At 44.2% G+C, this 21,244-nt stretch overlaps 1 protein-coding gene across 1 annotated transcript in view; it reads right to left on the bottom strand.

Annotated features, from left to right (window-relative positions):
- PNPLA8 (patatin like phospholipase domain containing 8) overlaps positions 1 to 5,076 on the bottom strand; it is a 75,511-nt gene extending 70,435 nt beyond the window's left edge. The window contains exons 1-2 of the mRNA XM_060244901.1: positions 4,942 to 5,076; positions 659 to 1,826 (exon numbers count right to left, since the gene is read on the bottom strand). Of these exons, the coding sequence (XP_060100884.1) occupies positions 659 to 1,741 (1,083 nt within the window). The 5' untranslated portion in view covers positions 1,742 to 1,826; positions 4,942 to 5,076. The remainder of the gene's footprint in view (positions 1 to 658; positions 1,827 to 4,941) is intronic.
- Between the last annotated feature and the right edge of the window lie 16,168 nt (positions 5,077 to 21,244).

Below are 21,244 nucleotides of genomic sequence, written 5' to 3'. Positions count from 1 at the left end.
ACATAAATGTTTAACAGAAATATGTATGAGAGGAAATATGCTGACAAGTATTTCTAAAAATCTGCTTTTGTGTAATTAGTAATTTATTTATGTAGTGCGCAGAAGTGGTAAATAAGTGGCTCTTCCTGCCAGATACAGAAGCTGTTTAATTTCACTTAGGGTTCATAGGGCCCTTTACAGCTCTGAACATATTTCACATATATTAATGTAGCAGGTCTTAAAAAGAGGCCTGTTAGAATAGGACTAGTTGTTTGCCTATGGCTCAAATTGTGCTCAAGTTAGCAGATTTTTTTAAAAAAAGTAATGGCCCATTTCTTTTAAGGTTCTTGATATATCATACGTAGGTATGTATCAGCACAGAGGACAGCGGCTCTTGTGGACATTTACAAATCTGTCCCAGAGTCAACAGAGCCCCACTTCAAATTTAAATTCACTTGACTCGATGGTTATAACTTCAGTCCCTGTATATGTACAGTCCCTGTATATGCCACATAAATGGTTCCTAAAATAATTCAACTTCCTTCAAAATATTCTAAACACTGAGGACAATGGCCACAGCCCTACTTCAGGAAATCAGTGTCAGGCAGTTTTTACTTTGTCTGCTTCCCACCAAAATGGTTTTGCAAAAGGTTAAGAAGGAAATGCGGGTGGGACTTGCCTTTTCCCTTTGAAGAGACAGTCTTTTCTCTTTTTCTTCAGCACTTCTGGTCTCTTCATCATCTTTCAAGGTTTCCTCAGGTTCTTGTACAGGGATCTTTTCTTGCAAATCAGATTTTGCATCAGACCGCAATCTGGGCACCAGCCCACCGATGTAACTATCCACAAAGGCCTGTACACTGTTAGTGGGGTAAGAAAGAAGATTTGCAATACTCTTTTTGCTGGAAGCTGGAGGAGTGGCATTGGTCTTTGTAGAATCTGGAGACTGAGCTGAAGGAATTAAAGCTGATGCTGCATTCAGCCTGTTTTCATTACTTAATAAGTCTTCTTCTTGTGAATCAAGTGCTTCTCCAGTTCGAGTCTCTGGCTTGGGTGGGAATGAGCTCCCTTTCTTCTCTTTATCCATAACACTAGTACTAAAATACCAATTGATGTGACTAGCAAGGAAGTTGTATGTTTCTCCAAAGTTTGTAGCAAAGTAGCTAACGTGAAAAAGGCTGTTTTTGAGATCTGCAAGATCTTTCAGTGAACCTTGACTAGGACCACCCGGGTCTAGGTCTCCAGTTGCCAAGGCAGGCTTCTTTATATCTAAACTATCATCACATTCTTCCTGAGACCTGATGTTGGTTTGTCTGTCACTTGCTATGCTAACATGACAAGTGTTTCCTTGCCTATTTTCTTCCGTTGATTTGTTCAGTATACCAGAATGAGGTTTTAGACGAGCTATACGTGAAACTAATTCACTGTGAGTTCCAGATACAGCTTTTGAAACAGATTCTAAAGTGTTCTTGAATCGTGACATGCGATTGTTTGTTAATTCCTTGGAAGTGCTAAGTTTTGAAATCCTGCAATGCAAAAAGTCATGGCAGTAGAGGTACTTATTACACCACAGTGTTTTGCCTCTACTCCATTTACGATGTGGCTTGTTTGTGTGGAAAACTCTAAGAGGGATAACATAGTTTATCCTCCAAAAAAGCTTTGATCTATGCTGGTAACAGAGTTGCCAGGTCCTCGGCCAAACACAAATGTTTTTTGAACCAATTACAAAGTACAAACAACCATTTAAAGGAAACTGAATTGACATCACTTAAAAATACTGAAGTAATCAAAACATCCTCTCTCTCCAGAAATCTTATTTTAAACAGAAACATTACTTTGCGCAATGAAACCTGGAACAGAAAAAAAAAAGAATATCAATTTGTTGCAAAGAACATGTCTAACAAATACACAATATCTCTCCCTCACCCAAGAATGGCTACTGCAGTAATCAAATTTATACTCTTGAAGAAGCCAAATGAGTAAAAATAATCAAAAGAAATCACTGGACTTATCACCAGAAGCATGATATGCTTAGGAAAAGCCATTGTTGTGCACTAACGTAAGATCAATTTACATTCAGAAATATTTTCTATAAATTAAACATATAATAAATTCTATAAATTAAACAACAACATATCATTCAAATCTATATGTTTTAAAAGGTACACACTAATCAGCAAACACTACCAATAAGGCACGCGGCAGTTTATTTAGACCTGTCACTTCCATCAGTCCTTGCAAGGAAGTCTGATAGTTATAACCTTCTGTGAAAATTCACAAGGAGCTCATACTGAATTCTCCATTGTACACTAGAATGTGCTTAAAGGAATGCTTTCTGTATACACCAAAACCAATAACGTGTAAAGGGTACAGATTTTCATTAAATGTTCCTTGTGTACAGAGATCTGGGTTGCTTTATACTGAAAGTGTTTTGTTTTTTTTAAAGAAAAATAAAATATATTGGGTCCCCAAATATTAGACTGATGTTGGGTAGTAGGACCCCACATCTTACCATCTTCAGCAACACAAGCCCTCCTTTTTCCTCCATCATACCAGCAAACAACTAGTACAACCCTCTTGTGCCACCAGTCAAGCCATACTGTTGGGATAGCACCACGTGCTCCTGCTTGGTCAGGAGTGAGGCTGGCCCAGCACCACCCACCTGAGCCACAATGCAACTAGAGTGGGCCTGTGGGGGATGGGGCTGTAAATTGCAGGGATGGCTCCTGAAAAAAAAAAAAAAAGCAACCTGGCAGGCATTTGGTAAGGGTGGTGCAGGTCTCTGAAGTAAGAAGTAGCCCAACAGGCAGGTGGCTGGGGAAAGACATCTGGCATAGTCAGACTGACAATGGCAGCCAGTGAGAACATTCCTCCAATCACCGGGATTTCCAGGTAGGGTAGAAATGGTCAAGAGGGAATAGCATTCCACTGGTTATTTAAAGAGGACCCAAATCCTGCTCAGAGTGCTAGAGAGCAGAGATCAAAAAAGGAGGATCCTAGTGTTGTAATACCCTCCCTGACCCGAGGTCTACTAGCTGTATAGCAACTGGAGAAGTCACAAGAGAGGGGCAGTTAGTAGGCCAGGAGGAGGAGCGCCACATCTAACTATGTGTAAACACATATATTATTCACAAAATCATAATGGGAACTAAAGTACTGCCCTGTGAGTAATATTTAAAGAGATGCTAGAAGTCAAACATACATGAAATCCCTTAATACCAGGTTTATGATGACACAAAGATTACTCATTTGAAGGAAGAGTAAAACCCATTACACTAAGAACAGATTCCACCATTTAACACAGCTTTTACATGATATGTCGAGTAAAGAATGCAAATATTAATTTATAGCAGAAAATATATTAATACAGGAATAGTGAATCCCAAGAAACAGAATTAATAGCACCCCATAACTTGTACACAAAAATGATACGTTAATATGTGTTACATGACAGATAAGTTGTTTATCAAACCATGTTTACTGGTATATAATAGCCATGGCAGTACGGACATATTTAGGATGCTTCTTTGTTTAGATCTCAGTTAGTTCTAAGTGCTCTTCCCTAGCAGCTCTCAAATCAGAACTTCCAGTGTACTATTTAAAGACGTATTACCACCACACAGCACACTGAGCCTTAAGATCAGGGCTTCTGGGACAAACTGACAATCACCTATGTATTTTCACTGGAGAGAAACAAACTTGTCTTTCATGTATATGTAACTATAAATGACTTGGAGGAAAAGAAACATCAGAAGCACATGTTCACATAGGGATGTTGGTTAAATGTACAGGATGCTACTGACTCTGTTCCCCATATTCACTATACCAGTACTGATGAACCTTCCCAGAGAGCACAAAGAAGGACAATGATTTCTCAGGGACCAACACACAGTGTGTGCTACCACAACCTCAAGGCATTCTTGGAAGCAGATCTTTTTCACTCACTCCTCCAAATAGCCAATACTGGGAGTTGAGAGGGTCTTGCAGACATAGGATAGAGGGCATCTTCCATAACAAGGAGGAACTAATATTGCTACCCATCTTCATCTCTCATTTGACAGCAAAAATGCAGCCAAAGAAGTTTTCCATTTGTGATTTCACCCAGAAGTGATTTCATTAAGTCCTCCACCGTTACCATTACTCCTTCTCTGTGTACAAATCAGTTCCCTTTTTATTTCAAGTTCTGCCACAGCATATCATATGTTAGCATACACATTGCAAGAGAGAATAAACCGTAATTTGGTTTGCCTTTGGGACTATGATTTACATAAACTTATATTCAGCGTGCTCTGACATTTAAAAGACTATCATCACAATATATGTTACAAAACACACACATATGATGAAATTTAAGAAACAAGCATTGAACAATGTATAAGACTCCAGGTTTTTCAACAAGCTGAAAACTATCTAAATCCACTATTTTAACTAAGCAAGGCTAGTTGCATAAATATTACAAATCTGCCATACTTGCAGGGGGTGGGGGGGGGGGTGTTAAATTCACAGGATGCCCCAGTTGAAATGGCTATCTAGGCTTCATACAAACTATAAAGCACCACTAGGAACATCCTACGATATGGCAAAAACAAATATGAGATTTTTTTTTTTATCTTAAGACAAAATAAACAGACACCTCACATTTAGATTCCCATATATATATATACTAGCAGTCTCAAACTCCAGGAGGAACCTGGGGATCCCCTGGAATTACAGCTCCTCTCCAGATTACAAATATACTTCCCCTGGAGAAAATGGATGCTTTGAAAAGGGGACTCTATGGCACTGTACCCCACTGAGGCCCCTGCCCTCCCATGGCTCCATCATCTGGTCCTGGCAAACCCTCCTCCCCCCACCCCGGACACCAGTGAGATCCTAACAACCCTAATACATAGTCAGAAAAAGTAACAGAAACACACTAGACGAAACAACATAAACAAATAAAGGGGCACCGAAGCCATCACTCACCACTCTTCGATGTCAACACGTCGTAATTACAGACTTCCGACTTCCAGCTGAAATACTGAACTTGAGACCCAAAACCTTGGCAGCACCAGCCATTTTCTTTCGAGTTCGTGAGCATGCGCAATCTCCCCGCCGGTGTGTCAGCTAGCGAATCGAACTTCCTCCTCTTTAGCTAACACGCATGCGTGTTGTTGTTACTCTACACACATGCGCTGTTGAAATAACAAAGCAGCAACTTTCAATCGTTCCAGTACCTTTTGTTAGAGCTTTCCCCGTTCCTCGATAGAACGAGGGCCTCACGTGATTAAACTATGGCTGAAGAGGCGGAGCGGAGGTTCCATTTCCTATAGCAGCGAGAGCCGTTGATGGAATCTCTCAGTGGCAGCGCGTAATTTCCTGGGTCTCAAGTGCAGGATTTCAGCTGGAAGTCGGAAATCTGTGGTTTAGTTGGTTGGCTAACATTACACTGCTCTTATGCTCATTTTCATTTGCAGAGGGACAAAGGAAACGACCCCGAAAAGGTTCTCCAAAGGAGGGAGCTCCGCCTGCCCGGAGCAGCTGGTTGCTGGCCAAGTCCGGGGCGAATACGTGTTGTACCTCGACGGACGAAGTGAGGCTGGGCGTCGCAACCTCATCCCGGCTCATAATTCACGCTCATGCTGCGGTTGACCAAGCGGAAATAATTTCATACCTAACTAGTGAATGGCCCCTTGCAGGGCCAGCCGAGCCTTTCTGGCGCCCTAGGCAGCGCAGCACAGCTCCGCCCCCGCGTCTGCCGCCTACTCGCGAGTAGCCCCGCGCATGATGCCTATTCCCGGGTAGGTGGCATGCGTGGGGCTACTCAGGAGTAGCCCCGCGCCCGTCGGCCCAAAGGGAGGGTGAGCGGGATCTGCCAGGTGGCCGGGCGAACGGGGGATAAGCGAGCCGGAGCTGGCGGCAGCAGGGCGAGCGGGTGGAAGTTGGCTGCCGCGGCAGGACGAGCTGGGGAGGGAAGAGGAGGAGGCAAATTAGGTGGTTCTCTTGGGCACCGGGGAGGGGGAGAAGCCCAATTCTGTGCCCCCTCCCGGCGTCCTAGGCAGCCGCCTAGTTTTCCTAGTGGGTAAGGCGGCCCTGCCCCCTTGATAAGCAACTTGTAATAACACACACACACCAGAAGGGGGGGGGAGCCTTTTTTGCGGACAATGCATTTCCCAATGTATCTGGGAATGTATTATTGAATATGGGAGACCCTAAGGAGTTCAGAAGTAAGGTTTAAACTAACGCAATTAGGAGAGATTAACTGATACTACCCTTACTAAAAGTAATACTGCTTTTGTTAAGTAATACGTACATCCTGAGATGAGATATTGCTCTGTGGTAAACAGTCCTTAATATTTATTTTCTTTGATTTTAAGTGGCTTACAAAATATAACTAACAGCACAAACAATCCAATAAACCATGTCGTAGGAGTAAGATGACAGAACTGGAGAACAATGCCAACGAACAACTGTTTAAAACAGCGATGTGAAACTCATTTGTTACGAGGGCCAGATTTGACATAAATGTCCCATTGTTGGGCCAGCCATGCATGCCATAAAATGTAGCACAAAGTAATGGAGATATAAACGTTGCATCCTCCAGGACTGTTAGTTGTTGAGCTACTGGACTCTTGCTCCTTTCCACTAATAAAGATTGCCGTCTGTGCTGTTAAGCAATATTCCCTTTAAGCTGCGGAGTCTTGTGAGCAAAAATTAAATTCTACTTTGTGAGCTACTGGCATAAAAGTTGTGAGCTACTACATAAATTAGTTTGCTGTGGGGTCATTGTTCCTGAGCTAAGGCAAAAGTGTGTGAGCCAAAGGTGAAAAAACAGCTAGCTCACACTAATTTAGAGGGAACACTGGCTGTTGGTTAGGTTTCTTTCTTTCTTCATCATCTGTTTAAAGTGAAGAGGGGCTCTTCTCCAAGTGAAATAATGTGCTGGTTTCAAACTGGGTGAAATTTTGGAGCATCAGCACCGAACAGATCAAAGGGGCCACAGTGCAGGCAGGGTTCTTCTGCAACAAGAATCAAGGGTGCCTTCTCATAGAATTGAAATGGGTGAGCCAGGCCTGGATTAGATGACCTTTAGGTCCCTCTTAGCCTTGTCACCATGGTAGTTGCCATTGCACAGCTGGCCTCCATGAAAGGCAAGGGTGAGAGAGAGACAGCCCATAGCAGCCCCACCACTGACTGCAGCTTTCAGGCTCCAAGGAATAGCTAAGAACACTAAGCACAGAGGAGGGGAAGAGCACACAGACACTGTCTGCCTCCACCTGAAAATAGGGAGGATTTTTCGTACTTCCCTTGGTGGAGTTGAAGCTGCCTCTCTGCTAATTCCCTGTCAGCAGCAACCCCCAAGCCCAGAAGAGGGAGGACAGACACAGAAACAGTGGGGGTGGAAACAGGAAAAAAATCTTTGACGGTCAACGGTTACAGGGACACTGAGGCAGGGAGTCTGGAGGAGGCGCACACCAACCACTCTCCCAATGCGCCTTTGGATGCATCAGCTTAGAAGAGGTGCTGGTGCTGCATGCAGAAAGGGGGAAAGGCAGGCGCTGCCTCTTGCCAAGAAAGGGGGTTTCTGGATTGGACTGAAGAGCTACCCCAGCTAAGCGATGCCTTTGGATCATGTGCTGGAAGGGCAGAAGAGGGTAACTTTCAGCAGGGAAAGCTGGCTGGCTTCCTTCTCATGCCACAGCAGCAAAAGCCAAGGGCTGAGCTCACAAGGCAGCAGTTGCAGCTCTCCAGCTGGAGAAGGCACTTTCTGCTGTCTGGTGCAGCTGGAAGAGAAGCCCGGCAAGAGAACATCATCTCATTACTCAGGATGTGCATGGAGCAAGAGGGATGGTAGGGCTGCTTCAGATCAAGTGGACAGGGAAGCTTGGAGGGAAAAATGGGGGACTCACTTTGGAGAGGGTTTGGGATATGCCAGCCCCAAATCACCTGTTTCGTGCTCGTTTAAGTGAAATGGGCAGTGCTGGTGGGGTTCTTGAAATGGAAACTGAAGCCTTTAAAAAACAGTGTTGCACTCATGGCAAGACTTGCTCTTCTAATTCGTCTTGCATTCTCTCATCAATGCAAACACCTGGCAAGCAGCACAAGCCAGGCATCCCCGGAAGCAAGGCTGCAACAAGGAAACCCCACTGCTCTCAGGTCTCACCTGCCCAGGGTCCTGGGGAAGGGCAGAGCATGAGGGAGTCAGCAGGCATGCCCTGGCAGTTGGGTCTAGCAGCAGGAGCTCCAGGGAACCACAGAGGTAAACCCGCAGCAGGGTCCAATACGAGCCAGGCATCCCTGGAAGCCAAGAGGGTTAGCAAGCCGTTGCACAGCCTGCAAGCATGCAATGGGAAGCTCGATGGCATGCAGGTTGCCTGAAGCCTGGGAGGATGGGTTGGATCCGCCCCTGGAAGAAGAACAAGGCAGACATGGACAAAAGAGGGAGGGAAGAACAAGACTGGTGAGATAGAAGGGAAATGAGGTGGAGACACAAGGGAAAAGTGGGAGGGGAACCAGTTCAGATGGGAGCTGTGGGGAGACAAAAGGAGGAAAGAAGTGGAGAGAAGACACCTGAACCTGCCTGTTTTGGAAAGGAACCAGTGCATTTGTCTCTCCAGAAGCTGAAGAATATTTACCCAAGCGGTTTGATTCACCAAACCCAATGCCTAGCAACCCTCAAACTACAAGTGGAACAGGTGATTAGGTACAGAGCGATTTAGAGTATGCGTCTGACGATTACCCCGCAGTGTTATTGATGGAGCTGAAGGATGAATAGGAAGTGCAACTGTATATCTACTGAGTTCCTCAGCACCTTTACCTAGGAGAACTAGCAGGGTTAAACAGTTTCCTAGAATGTTCAAAGACTTCGTTACTAAATTCTAAATATTACCTCTGTCCGGGCAACAGTATTTTAGTAGGGGAGAATGTAACCCTGAGTCCACTGAGGGGAGCAAAAGAGTTGGGATATTCCTTACAAGGGGAAAAAAAAGTGCAGTTTTCCCTGAAGGATTGAAGAGCTTGAAGCTGCAGGTAGAAGCACTCTCACCTCAGAAGCCCTCCTTTCTATAAAATGACATATTAATATTTAAGGTATACAAGAAACTCCAGTAAAGAACAGAGGATATCTCAATGCAGAGTAAAGATGCAAACTGAAGCATCTTCATGGGACTGGCTAGACAGAAGTCAGAAATAGTGAGAACCTGATCAGCTCAAATACAACAGGCCTGAATTGTTATATGTTGACTGTTGTATGTGCTTAATTATTGTTCCAAATACTATATCTATTGAAGTTTACTGTTATTTTCATAAATGCAAGTGTCACAACAGGAGATCACACTGTTGTAGATGTGAACACTCAGTTCTTCCATTAAACACATTTGATATTGCTTCTTGAATTAAATAGAAATTATACATACAGTACCCATCGCAATAGAATGCAATCCTATTAATTTATAAAAGCAACCTCCTGAGCTGTTATAATAATTTTGCATTTTAAAACAGATTCCTGGATGGTCTTGGAAACTCTTATTCTTTTGCAAACCTGGATTGTAAATATTGCCTTGAATTTTGATCATGAGCCCTCAGGAAGCCAGAGTAAATTTATTGTCCGAGGAGTATCTAGCCCCATAGGGAATGTGTCCACTTCCCGGTTGCCTGCAGTTTCTCAGTTTTAATATCAAACGTGGCTTCCACAATCTCAGCCAGCATGTGACCTAATAAGTAATGGTAAAGGTAGTCCCCCGTGCAAGCACCAGTCATTTCTGACTCTGGGGTGACGTTGCATCACGATGATTTCATGGCAGACTTTTTACGGGGTGGTTTGCCATTGCCTTCCCCAGTCATCTACACTTTCCCACCAGCAAGCTCGGTACTCATTTTACCGACCTCGGAAGGATGGAAGGCTGAGTCAACTTTTAGCTGGCTATCTGAACCCAGCTTCCGCCGGGATTGAACTCAGGTTGTGAGCAGAGAGCCTGGACTGCAGTACTGCAGCCTTACCACTCTGTGCCATGGGGCTCTTAGAAGAAGTAATGAAGGAGTCCTAAAAACACGGCTCTGAAAAAAAAAACCTGCTTTCAACATTACTGCTTGTTCAGATGCATTCTTTATGGTGGCTCCTGCCTTCTTGCATGGCTTGTCTAAGGTCAGGAAGGCTTCAACACATCATTTTGTTGCAGAATATGCAAAAAAGACATATTTCACTATGACATATGGTTTTAGGTAATTAACATGGTTTATCCTGTTTCTGTATAGCTGATGGGCTGTGCATTGAGCAGCCAAGAAGGTCTGAGCGCCTGCTCCGGCTGCAACGCCACTGAGGATGTTCTCCGCAGCTGAGAATGAAACGTCTGGAAGGAAAACTTTCTCCAGTAGAACACGGCACTTGAGCCCGAAAGATTCTACAAACCCTAATGATGTTACCAGCCGTGAAAACCTGAAATCTTTGATATCTCATTACACATACTTAACCCATTCTCACCAACAGTGGCAGACTGGGTCTAAAAATATTGCTTGCCAGGAGACAAAGGGGGCCCACCCACAACTATAAGGCTATCATTTCATTTTTATAAGAAATAAAATTTTCAAAAAATACATGTTGGAAAAAGGTATAACTAAAACTTTTGCGAAATAAATGTATATATATTTTTAGTAATTACAATGTACAGATATTGTACATTTTACTGGCAGTATGCAGTAGATATTAAATGTCAATACAGATTGCATTTTCTCTAGGCGAACAGACCTCTACCAGCTGGAGATCAGTTGGAAAAGCGGGAGATCCCCAGACCCCTCCTGGAGGCTGGCAACCCTAAAGACAATGTAAATTTCAGTTGCATTACAGTAAGAATACTGGAACTTCTATTATATTTTCAAGCTACTAAAAGGATATTAACATTTTTAACATATTGCCTAATGTTTAAGGGGGTCCACTTCATCAGGGGCCCACTTGCCATCGGGCAAGCTGACACCCTGGCTAGTCTGCCACTGCTCCCTAAGTATAGCTATATATCCTCAGTATTCCAATGTATTTCTCTTTTAGAATAGTGTATCAGAATAATGTTTTTTGTATTGACATTCTCAAATAAGAGATATTGGCTGTTTTATCTTATATATACTAAACCCATCTTCCACTACATTTTAATGTATTTTTTTTTCTAATGGAAAACTAGAATGATGTTTATAATGTATGATAAATGTTAAAAAGTAAATTAGACAGGAACACCTCTGGGAAAGACATGTTCTCAGTTTAATTTAGACTTGCAAGCTATAGAGCAATTAACAGCTGAGCGCACTCACTGCCTTCTGGAGGCTTTGGCGAAGTTGGGTGTGGCAGTGAGCTCTGAGCATGCCCGCTGCCTTCCGGACTTTGCTGAGGCCTCCCGAGGTGTGACAGTGATGTCATTGGGGCAGTGATTTCTGTGCAGACTAAGGTATATTTTTGCTCCCCAACTTGACCTGTAGTTTCCACACTTGGACTTCACAGGTGGCATTTTGGTCCCCTTTTCTATCTAGGTCCCACCTCTGGAAGATGGACTCTGTCCCATTTCCCCTGTCCCAATCCCCACATTTACACCTTTTGCTTAAAGACAGGGGATTCCAACCTTTTTCAGCATGTGGACACCTTGGAATTCTGACACAGGATGTTGGGTGCAGCCACAAAATGGATACCATAAAATTACTGCTGCTGAAAGTGAAGCCATCCACAGAATGGCTGTCACAATTTATTTATTTAGGATATTTCTATTCTGCCCATTCCCCATAGGGCTCAGGGTGGAGTACAACTTATGATAAACATATGATAAAACAAAATACAATAAAACATTTTATAAACAATCAACAGCACTCAACATTTTTTTCCATATCATTGCATATTGCCCAGCTTGGCCGTCTCACATCATGATAAGATGTTATCCCATAGAGATGGCAGATGACCTTTCATTTTATGGCACAGGTGACAGTGCTGGCAGAGGAGGCAAACCAAATCAAGAATAGACACCGCAGCCTCAGCTAAAAGCCTGGTGGAACAGCTCCGTTTTACAGGCCCTACAGAAGGCTAGTAAGTCAGGTAGGGTTCGAATCTCCGTAGGGAGCTGATTTCACTAGGTTGGGGCCAGGACTGAAAAAGTCCTGGCCCTAGTTAAGGCAAAGTGGGCATCTTTGGGGCTGGGGGACAGCCAACATGTTGGGAGGCAGAACGTAATGACCTCCGGGGCATATATGGGAGGAGACAGTCCCGCAGGTATGTTGGTCTCACACTGCATAAGGCTTTAAGCATTAAAACTAAAACTTTGAAGCGAATCCGGTACTCAGTGGGCAGCCAGTGCAGACTACGGAGCACTGGCCGAGTGCCCACCCATAGAGGTGGTGCAGTCAGCAGGTGAGCCACCGCATTCTGCACTCGCTGTAGTTTCCGGATCAGTCTCAAGGGCAAGCCAGCATAGAGCGAGTTACAGTAATCTAGTCTGAAAGTGACCGTTGCATGGATCACTGTAGCCAGGTCCTGGGGGGATAGATATGGTGTTAGCTGCCTAATCTGCTGAAGATAACAAAAGGCAGACTTGGCAACCATCATGATCTGGGCCTCCATGGAAGTCTATCTCCATGGAAGGTTATCTTCAGTCACACAGTGAAAATCCTTGTACTGTACTGGTAGATGCTACCAATGCAACATTTTTTTAAAAATCTGCACTGCCAATCAAAAACCTTGTTAGGCAAAAGCCCTACCTGGCCCCACCCACTTTCTAAAAACACTAAGCAGGTGCCATGACACCTACAGATGCAACACTGGGGATCGCTGGCTTTACTCTTGTTCCAAATCGGAGTACCAAATCGGAGTACCTCATCTATTACCAACTCACAAATTATTTTCCCCCATGGGATCTACATAGAACTTGAATATCTCAGAGGATGACTGACTGAACTTTGTCAAACCTGACAAGGTAAGTCACACACTGATGACAACTGGTCTCAAACAGCAATAGTTTGCTTTTTGCCCATAAGGAACTATTTAAACCAATCAAAAGCAAATCCTTTAATCCTTATGTCTACCTCCAGATTTCTCAACAAGATGGTATGTATCGCAATATCAAAGGTTGCAGATAAATCTAGTAAGAGCGTCAAAGTGGTACATCTATTGTCTAAATTCAAACAGAGATTATTGACTAAGGTCACCCATACTAGTAGACAAAAACAAAGCCAGTCACTCTCTAAAACAAATTTTATATTCAGACACAAGGTGGCAGCCTAAAATGAAGGTAAATCATTTCCATAGTTGTTTACAATGTGATATTGTACAGTGATAATGTACAAAAATTAAGAATGAAGAATATTCAACAGAAATAAACTTGTCCTTACACATGAATACCCTCTCTTGGCATCATTTTACCATCCTTTTCTCATAATTGTATATTCATTTTATAGCTTTAAAATCAGTTTTGATTAGCTGATATATATTTGTTTTATCCCATTTAAAGCCCAACCTCACTTCTCCCCATATCAGTTCAGCAGTCAGGAACAGAAATTTGATTGTTTAATGTTTTTGCATTAGCCGGGGACCACAGTCCTGAAAATATTCCCCCCTCCCCACCCCCAGTTCTCTAACTAATCAGAGCCATGGAAAAGGCTGAAGGATACCCTCCACCTACACACGCACACCCACACACAGAAACGTCTTCATTCTGCTGTTATTGCAGCAGCAAGATTTTGATGGGAGTCACAAACCTATGTGAATATTGCTGTCCAGGTCTTCCTCTGTAAATAACAGAAATTAACTGCCTCGTTCTGGGTTTGAAGGGGGAATGGGTTAAATGGGCATATGTGGAAAAAAAACCTGAATTCATTCTATTGCACAGGTCTGACTCTGAATGGGGGGGTGGGGGTGAAGGCCTTAAAGAGACAGGACACTAGTCCGCTGGGCTTTTGGTAGATGAAATATTTCTTTATCTGAGAGCCCAGCAGGGACAGATTAACAATTAGGCCATGTAGGCACTGGCCTATGGGTCTTCGTGCCTTTAGGGGTCCCTGGCTGGCTTCCCCCCCCCCCCCAGTTTCCCCCCTGCTTGCAACCCTCCCAGTCTGCATGCGCAGCCAGCAACTGAGCTGCTCTTTGTCTGGCTTACCTGGTGTGGCTGATGCTGGTGTCATCACAAAGTTTGCCTCTCCCCCAGAGCTTTGTCAAAGGGGCTTTTGAGAAAGTGCCTGCAGGCTGCAGCGGGAGCCATGGGTGGTAGGGCAGGTGCTCTTACTCTGAGATAATTTGTGAGGAGGCCCCCAAGATTTTGACTGCCTAGGGGCCTCGACAGGGTTTAACCCTGAGCCCCAGATATGTGAGTTTCTCCCCTCCCTCCTTCCTGGGAAAGAAAAACGCACTAAGAGGCCTGAATAGTGGATTCTTCTGTATCTGTTGAGCAGTCAGGGATTCAGTGCTATAAGAACAGTTCTGTGGGGCATGGTTTGAAAAGGGGGTGTGTGTCCTTGCTTCTATTGGGAGGGATTTGCATGTAGCCCTTAATTAAACAAAGACTTACTGACAGCCTGCTCCCCCTCAACTGTCTTGTGAGGACAGTAAAAAGACAGAAGGTTTGTGTGTGTGTGTGGGGGGGGGTTGAATTGGTGAGGCACTGCCCATTTGCCCTAATGAATCCCTGTATCTCAAAGCCCTTATTCCTCTTTCTGTCTACTGTTCCTCTTTGGAACATTTGTACCTTCCTTAACCAAGACCTGTCTCATTGCCCATATATGCACATTTTCTAAGAACCTCACAATTCCAACGTGTTGACCACATTACTCCTGCCCAGTTGCAGAAGTACTTATTGGGGAAGACCCTATACACTAAAGCTGTTAGCCTGGCACAAAAAGAGCATGGAAGAGATTGGAGTAAGCTTTCCTTTGTCTCCATTTTGATTTTGAATCAGCTGCTCTGTGACTTTTCATAAGCCAGGACAAAAAGCTGGGGTCAGTTACCAAGAAACCAGCAGAATTATTGGAGGGGGAACATCTATAATTTCATCTCACTGAAGAAAATAGCCGTTACAAAGAGAAACTAAGCTGAGCCCAGTATAGGGCTGCGAGGCTATTCAGGGTCTCTCAAAGACTCGTTTGCCATGAGAAGAGCCTACGGCATCAGCATTCTGCCAATGAAAGCATTTTACCCACATCTGCACATCCCATCAATAAGACAGCCTGCCCCAATACCATAACTGAAGCTACTCACCAACAGTTCAGTAAGATACCCATGACTGCTTCAAGGCATAATCTCTGTCTAGAAACCTATCCCTGGTTTCTGTATTTGGAAATATTTCCAGGATCAGAATTAATCTTTCATCTCAATCCTGAAATGGGAAAAAAAGTTTCTTTTTTATTCTGGTCAGTTGACGTGTAAATGTGCCCCAAGATGTGAACTTCTACATGGCTCTAACCTACCCATGTTTGCATAACTGTAGAGCGTCCAGTGTGGATACACATTGAATGCCTTGAGATTCAGATCCCCTGCCTGGACTTTCATAGATAGATGGCTATAGCCCTAGTTTTACTATTTTGATCTCCCCCCCTCTCCTCCTGAGTGGATTACATCATGCAGTGAATATGCATGATTGCAATATTTTGTGGGTTTCTATTGCTGGACGTTGTTGCTGAATGTTTGATATGTTTGTTAATACTCCAGCCCAGCTGTTTGTGTTATTCCATTTAATAAACTTTCTTATTTTGCACTATCCAGATTCTTGGTATTCCTTCCAAGTTTTTAGAGGCACCTCACAGCTTGTCACTGTCAGTAGATCTTCTATAGCTATTCTTTGGGTCACTGCCCAGATTACTTAAACTGGATAGGGAACCTAAACCAGCAGCTCTTAGTGAGGGGCAACACATGGTTATATTTATCCTATATTTTCAGATTTATTTGGGTTTTGATTGGAGGTGAATTTGGATGTCGACAACATTCACTCTGAAATGTGTATATACACCCAAGAGGTGTGGTTGGATGGATAGGATGCGAGGTATGGACACCACTATGTACTATTTGGTTGGATTAATTTTTAAAACAGAGCATCTAATCTGGCAAATCTTGCAGGCAGCTGAAATTTAGAATAATTTGCAGAGAATGTTATGAGTGAATGATAATAGCTATAAAGAGATGTAGTGAATTCAGGATCCGAACCAAGAGAGCCAACATGCTTCTCTCTCAAAGATTTCAGGTTTTCACGGCTGGTAACATCATTAGGGTTTGTAGAATCTTTCGGGCTCAAGTGCCGTGTTCTACTGGAGAAAGTTTTTCTTCCAGACGTTTCGTTCTCAGCCGAGAACGAAACGTTTGGAAGAAAAACTTTCTCCAGTAGAACATGGCACTTGAGCCCGAAAGATTCTACAAACCCTAATGCTTCTCTCTGTTAGCTGGATTGACTTTTAACATGAAAGAAGAGCTGTCTGCATGCTAATATCTCAAAGAGAACCAGCCACTATTTTATCTACATAGTTATAGGTTTATCTTGCCCAAGGCAGTTTACAGAAAATATGCAATAGCATCAGCATATATCATATATTTATATTATAGGAGGTCATTTTATCGACATAGTTATATGTGTATCTTGCCCAAGGCAATTTACAGAAAATATACAATAGCATCAGCATATATCCTACATTTATATTATAGGAGGTCATGGTAATGCTTAATACAAATGCATTGAGAGCCAGTTTGGTGTAGTGGTTAAGTGTGTGGACTCTTATCTGGGAGAACCGGGTTTGATTCCCCTCTCCTCTACTTGCACCTGCTGGAATGGCCTTGGGTTAGCCATAGCTCTGGCAGAGGTTGTCCTTGAAAGGAAAGCTGCTGTGAGAGCTCTCTCAACCCCACCCACCTCACAGGGTGTCTGTTGTGGGGGAAGAAGATATAGGAGATTGTAAGCCGCTCTGAGTCTCTGATCAGAGAGAAGGGCAGGGTATAAATCTGCAGTTCTTCTTCTATGTGGGAATGCCTAGAAAAGTCATATTTAAACTAAAAGTTAAGATAGTTGCACACGATAAGAGAAAGCTCATTAGAGCTTTCGTGGCTCTTAATCAACTAGGTCTCAACTAGCATCAGGCAAAGAAACCAATAATACCTTGATCTGATTCATCTGTGGTATTTAAATTACAGTGCATGCAAGCAATTTTACCTGTGAATCACAGCACAGAAGAGTCATTGTAAGACTGTACAGTTTCAGTGTCTACATCTTTGCATAATGGTGGCACTGAAGTGAAGCCCGATTTGCCACCACCACCACCACCACCACCACCACCACAGAAGTAGGTATGATAATATACTCTTGCCTTTGTTTGGTTGCCTTCTGAGTTTTCCTCCACATAAACTGCAGCTGTTTGCCCAAACATATAATTGTTCTGAACTTCTTGGTAAATCATGTATCATGATGGGCTCTGCAGTGGGTGAAATGGTAGTCTGAAGCAATCGTGTCCATTGGCTCTGGTGGCTTGGTTCTTACTTCTACCATAATGACTTACTATTCTTTTTTTGTTGTTATTCTCCTCATTCAAGCATAATTGGTAGGGAAATAGTATCCCCCCAGCCATCTTGCAGTTTCCCCTCACCATTCCTATTCAGAAAGTCAGACTAGGGATTGGCAGAGGCCAAAAAAATTGAGGCTCCTGTTGGTTCATGGTCCATGGGTTTTCACAGACCACCACAGACCTTCTTGTTTAACAGACTGACCTGTTGTTCATTACGTTTATGTCTTCTGGATGAGGAAAATAGTGCCCCTTAAGGACTAGAGACACCAAACTTGCAGCAAGTCTCCAGCTGACTGTTCTTTACCTGCCCACCAAGTTGGTAAAGGTGGAATTTAGGGAGGCTGAGTTATGCCCCTAAAAAGTGGGTGCCTCAGGAATATCCAGATTCAGGAGTGTATTAAACAAACCCCCTGCGAGCCATTAAACTCGCAGTGAATTTCCCTGGGATGCCCTTCTAGCTGCCCTTCAAGTACTGTGCAGATTAGCTTTGGAGAAGGAGCAGATCCTAGAGTCCAATGTGCAAAAGGAGGAGTATGCAAAAAAAACAACAACCCCACAAGCTAGAGGCAGCAGACCTCCTTGTGATGTCCCTCTACTTGCCACTCAAGTTGTGTGCAGATTGGCTTTGGGAGAGGTGAGATCCTACTGTCCATGTGCAAAAGGGGGTATTATGTCAAACAGCTCCCTGCATTTAAACTTTAAATGACTTCAGTTTACTTGCCCAGTCACTCCCTCACTCTGTGACTGCAGAAGGGCTGGAGAAGAACACGCCCCCCCCCCCAACTATTAATGTCTCAATGCAGGCTTGTCTAACCACCAAAAACAGATCACCAAAAATCAAATGTGGTTTGTGGATGGTCCATCAAAAGGGGAAATGCATGGACTAAGCAAATCAACCCTGAACCTACTCCTGGTCCATGCAAAAATTAAGTCTGTGATCTGGAGTCTGGACCGCGCCCATCCCTTGTCAGGACAAAAAACTACCCACACCTTACCCTTTTTACCTCTTCAACAAAGAGGTCTGGAGACTTATTTTTAAAATGAAATATGAATTCAAATGAACTAAAAGTTGAAATGGAAATTAAATAGCAGCAATATATTGTTGTAGTGTAATAACATTGAACTGCAACACCAATTACCCTTTTAAAAATCTTTCAAAAAGCACAATAGGAAAAACAAGTTGAGAAAATGGCACCTCTGAGGAGCTCTCTCTCTGTGTAACGTGCTGTCAAGTTGCTCCTGACTTATGGTGACCTATAAATTGATGACATTAACAGGTCTGTTTTGCACCATCTGGCCACAGGTGGTGAACACTCGCTCCCTGCACACACCACCTGAGGGCAGAACATGACTGCTGCCGGGGAGGCTGCTGCAGTCTCATCTCTTCCTCTCACAGAAGCAACTGCCTCCTTTCTCATCCTCCCTAAGGTGCCACCAGGGCAGAGAAATGGTGCTTATGCCGCACCCTGCTGCGGTTGCCCTGCAGCAAAGTGATGACCATGCTGATGGAGAGTCCTTCAGGTCAGGAAGAGAAACACCAGCTGTTGGCTGGCTGGAAAGATGAGGTAATGGCAGCAAGGGTGGGAAGCCTCCGGTGTGTCAAGTCTCACTGATTGCTGGACGAGAAGCTCCATGGGGGTGGCAGTGGCAGCAGTAGCTGCCTTGGGTCGGAAAGAGAGGCACCAGATGGTGGGTGGCAGGAATGATGTGATGCTAGCGAGAGCAGGAAGCCCCCTGTGGGTCAAGTCTCACTAGCTGCTGGATGAGAACCTCTATGGATGTGGCAGAGGCGGCAGCAGCAGCCACCACCTTGGATCAAGAAGGGAGCACCAGCTGGTGGACGGCTGGAAAGGAACAGGTCCGATGCCAATGTGGAGCCCACGTCATCGGCATGAACATTGAAGTCACCCAGGACCAGAAATCTAGGGTGTTCCAGCACCCAGCCTGCTATGGTCTCCACAAGGGCCAGCAGGGCATTGGCCAGTGCAGAGGGCGGTCAGTACACCAGTCAAATAGCCAAACTCTCTTGCACCTCAACCATCAGACCGGTACATTCAACACTGGTGATCCTTGGAGCCGGGAGTGCCCGGAAGGAGTAAGCCTCCCGCATGAACATTGCTACTCCTCTCCCCTGTCCACTAGTCCATGATTGGTGAAGGACCGAGAATCCAGGAGGAGCTACTTGAGAGAGAGCAACTGTTTCCCTGTCTCGCACCCAGGTCTCAGTCACGCAAGCTAGGTTCATAACCTGCTCTAGCAGGAAATCCTGCAGGACAGAGGTCTTATTATTAATGGACCTAGCATTGCACAACACCAATGTTGGAGGTGGATGTTTCAACTTGGCCCCACTGCTTGCAACCGTTGGGATGGAATGCAGGCTGGAAGGAGGTCAAGCATTCTGGCATCTTGGCCTCTTTCCATTATATAAATACCTGTTCCCACTGCTATACTTTCCCCTCCCCACTGGGATCCCCAGCTCAGTCATCTCACACCAATGGTCTCTGCTGAAGCCTCAGACCAATCAAGATATAATAGAGTACAGTGTCCCGTTTCACCCTCCCGCTCAATCCAGTGCTCTATACCGTCTTATCTCTAATCTCTAATATATACAGTATCCTACTGGTAACTTTCCCTTTTGCCAATTAATTTAAAAACAATTTAATTTAAAGACAATTTAAACAAAAAAAATGACCTTCCCTTCCCCCTCCCACAGCACTTAATCAATTAGCAAAATTAATAACAACTTTAATACTTCTATTTTTACTAATTAATACAATCAATATTAAGTCCCCACCCCTCCCTTATCTACCCAATCAATTAGCAATTTAAACAGTGTCTAATTAGCAGATAACAGTTTTCTCAATTAGATCTAATATTCTAATTCATATCCAATTTAGAGAGAAAAAAAATTAATAAGAATATTGCAGCACTGGAATTGAACAAATTAGCAGCAAAAATTGATATTAAACCAGCAGATGAATTTGCTGGTTGAGGTAGTTCTTAAAGTGCTGGTGCAAAAGCATTTATTCCAGCAGCTGGAGTGCAAACTGGAGTGCAAGGGGTGTTAAAGTGCCAGAGCGTCCAGTAGTATTTTTGGTACAATCCAGAATATTTTAGGATGTTTTAAAGTGCTAGTGCAGCATCTTAAAGTGCGAGTGTCTTAAACATATGAACATATGAAGCTGCCTTCTACTGAATCAGACCCTCGGTCCATCAAAGTCAGTATTGTCTACTCAGACTGGCAGTGGCTCTCCAGGGTGTCAAGATGAGGTTTTTCATGCCTACTTGCCTGGACCTTTTTTAGTTGGAGATGCTGGGGATTGAACCTGGGACCTTCTGCTTACCAAGCAGATGGCAGTTCTAAACCTCTGATTCTCAGTTGTTCTAGACAATATGGTCCTCGGCATGGTCCTGTAGGCACTGCCACAGTGAACCTAGGGTGAGTTGAGACTCACCCAAGACTCCTGGGATGCCAACGGGCTCCATCCTGCGCAGGCAGTCCTCGCTCAGTCAGCTCTCGTAACTTGAGCCAAAACTCAAGCCGCCACAGCTGGGACCGGTTCTCAGGTCTCCATGACAGGGGCCAGTTCTCAAATTGCCCCCACACCAGGAGTGGAGACATCCAGCTAACAATTCGCCGCTCGGCTCACTCACCGCTTGCCTCCTTCGGCTCACGCCGTCTTGCCCCGTCTCACGCTGCCAGCTCACCACTGCTGCCGGTTGGCTTGCTCTCCATTTTCCACTGCGGCGGCAGCTTCCTCTTCACCGCGGGGCCAGCCAATGCTGCACC

The sequence above is a fragment of the Heteronotia binoei genome, chromosome 8 (assembly GCF_032191835.1).
Source record: "Heteronotia binoei isolate CCM8104 ecotype False Entrance Well chromosome 8, APGP_CSIRO_Hbin_v1, whole genome shotgun sequence".
Classification (NCBI taxonomy): Eukaryota; Metazoa; Chordata; class Lepidosauria; order Squamata; family Gekkonidae; genus Heteronotia; species Heteronotia binoei.
The sequence above is the reverse complement of the archived record's forward strand: the minus strand, read 5'-3'. Positions and strand labels throughout refer to the sequence as shown.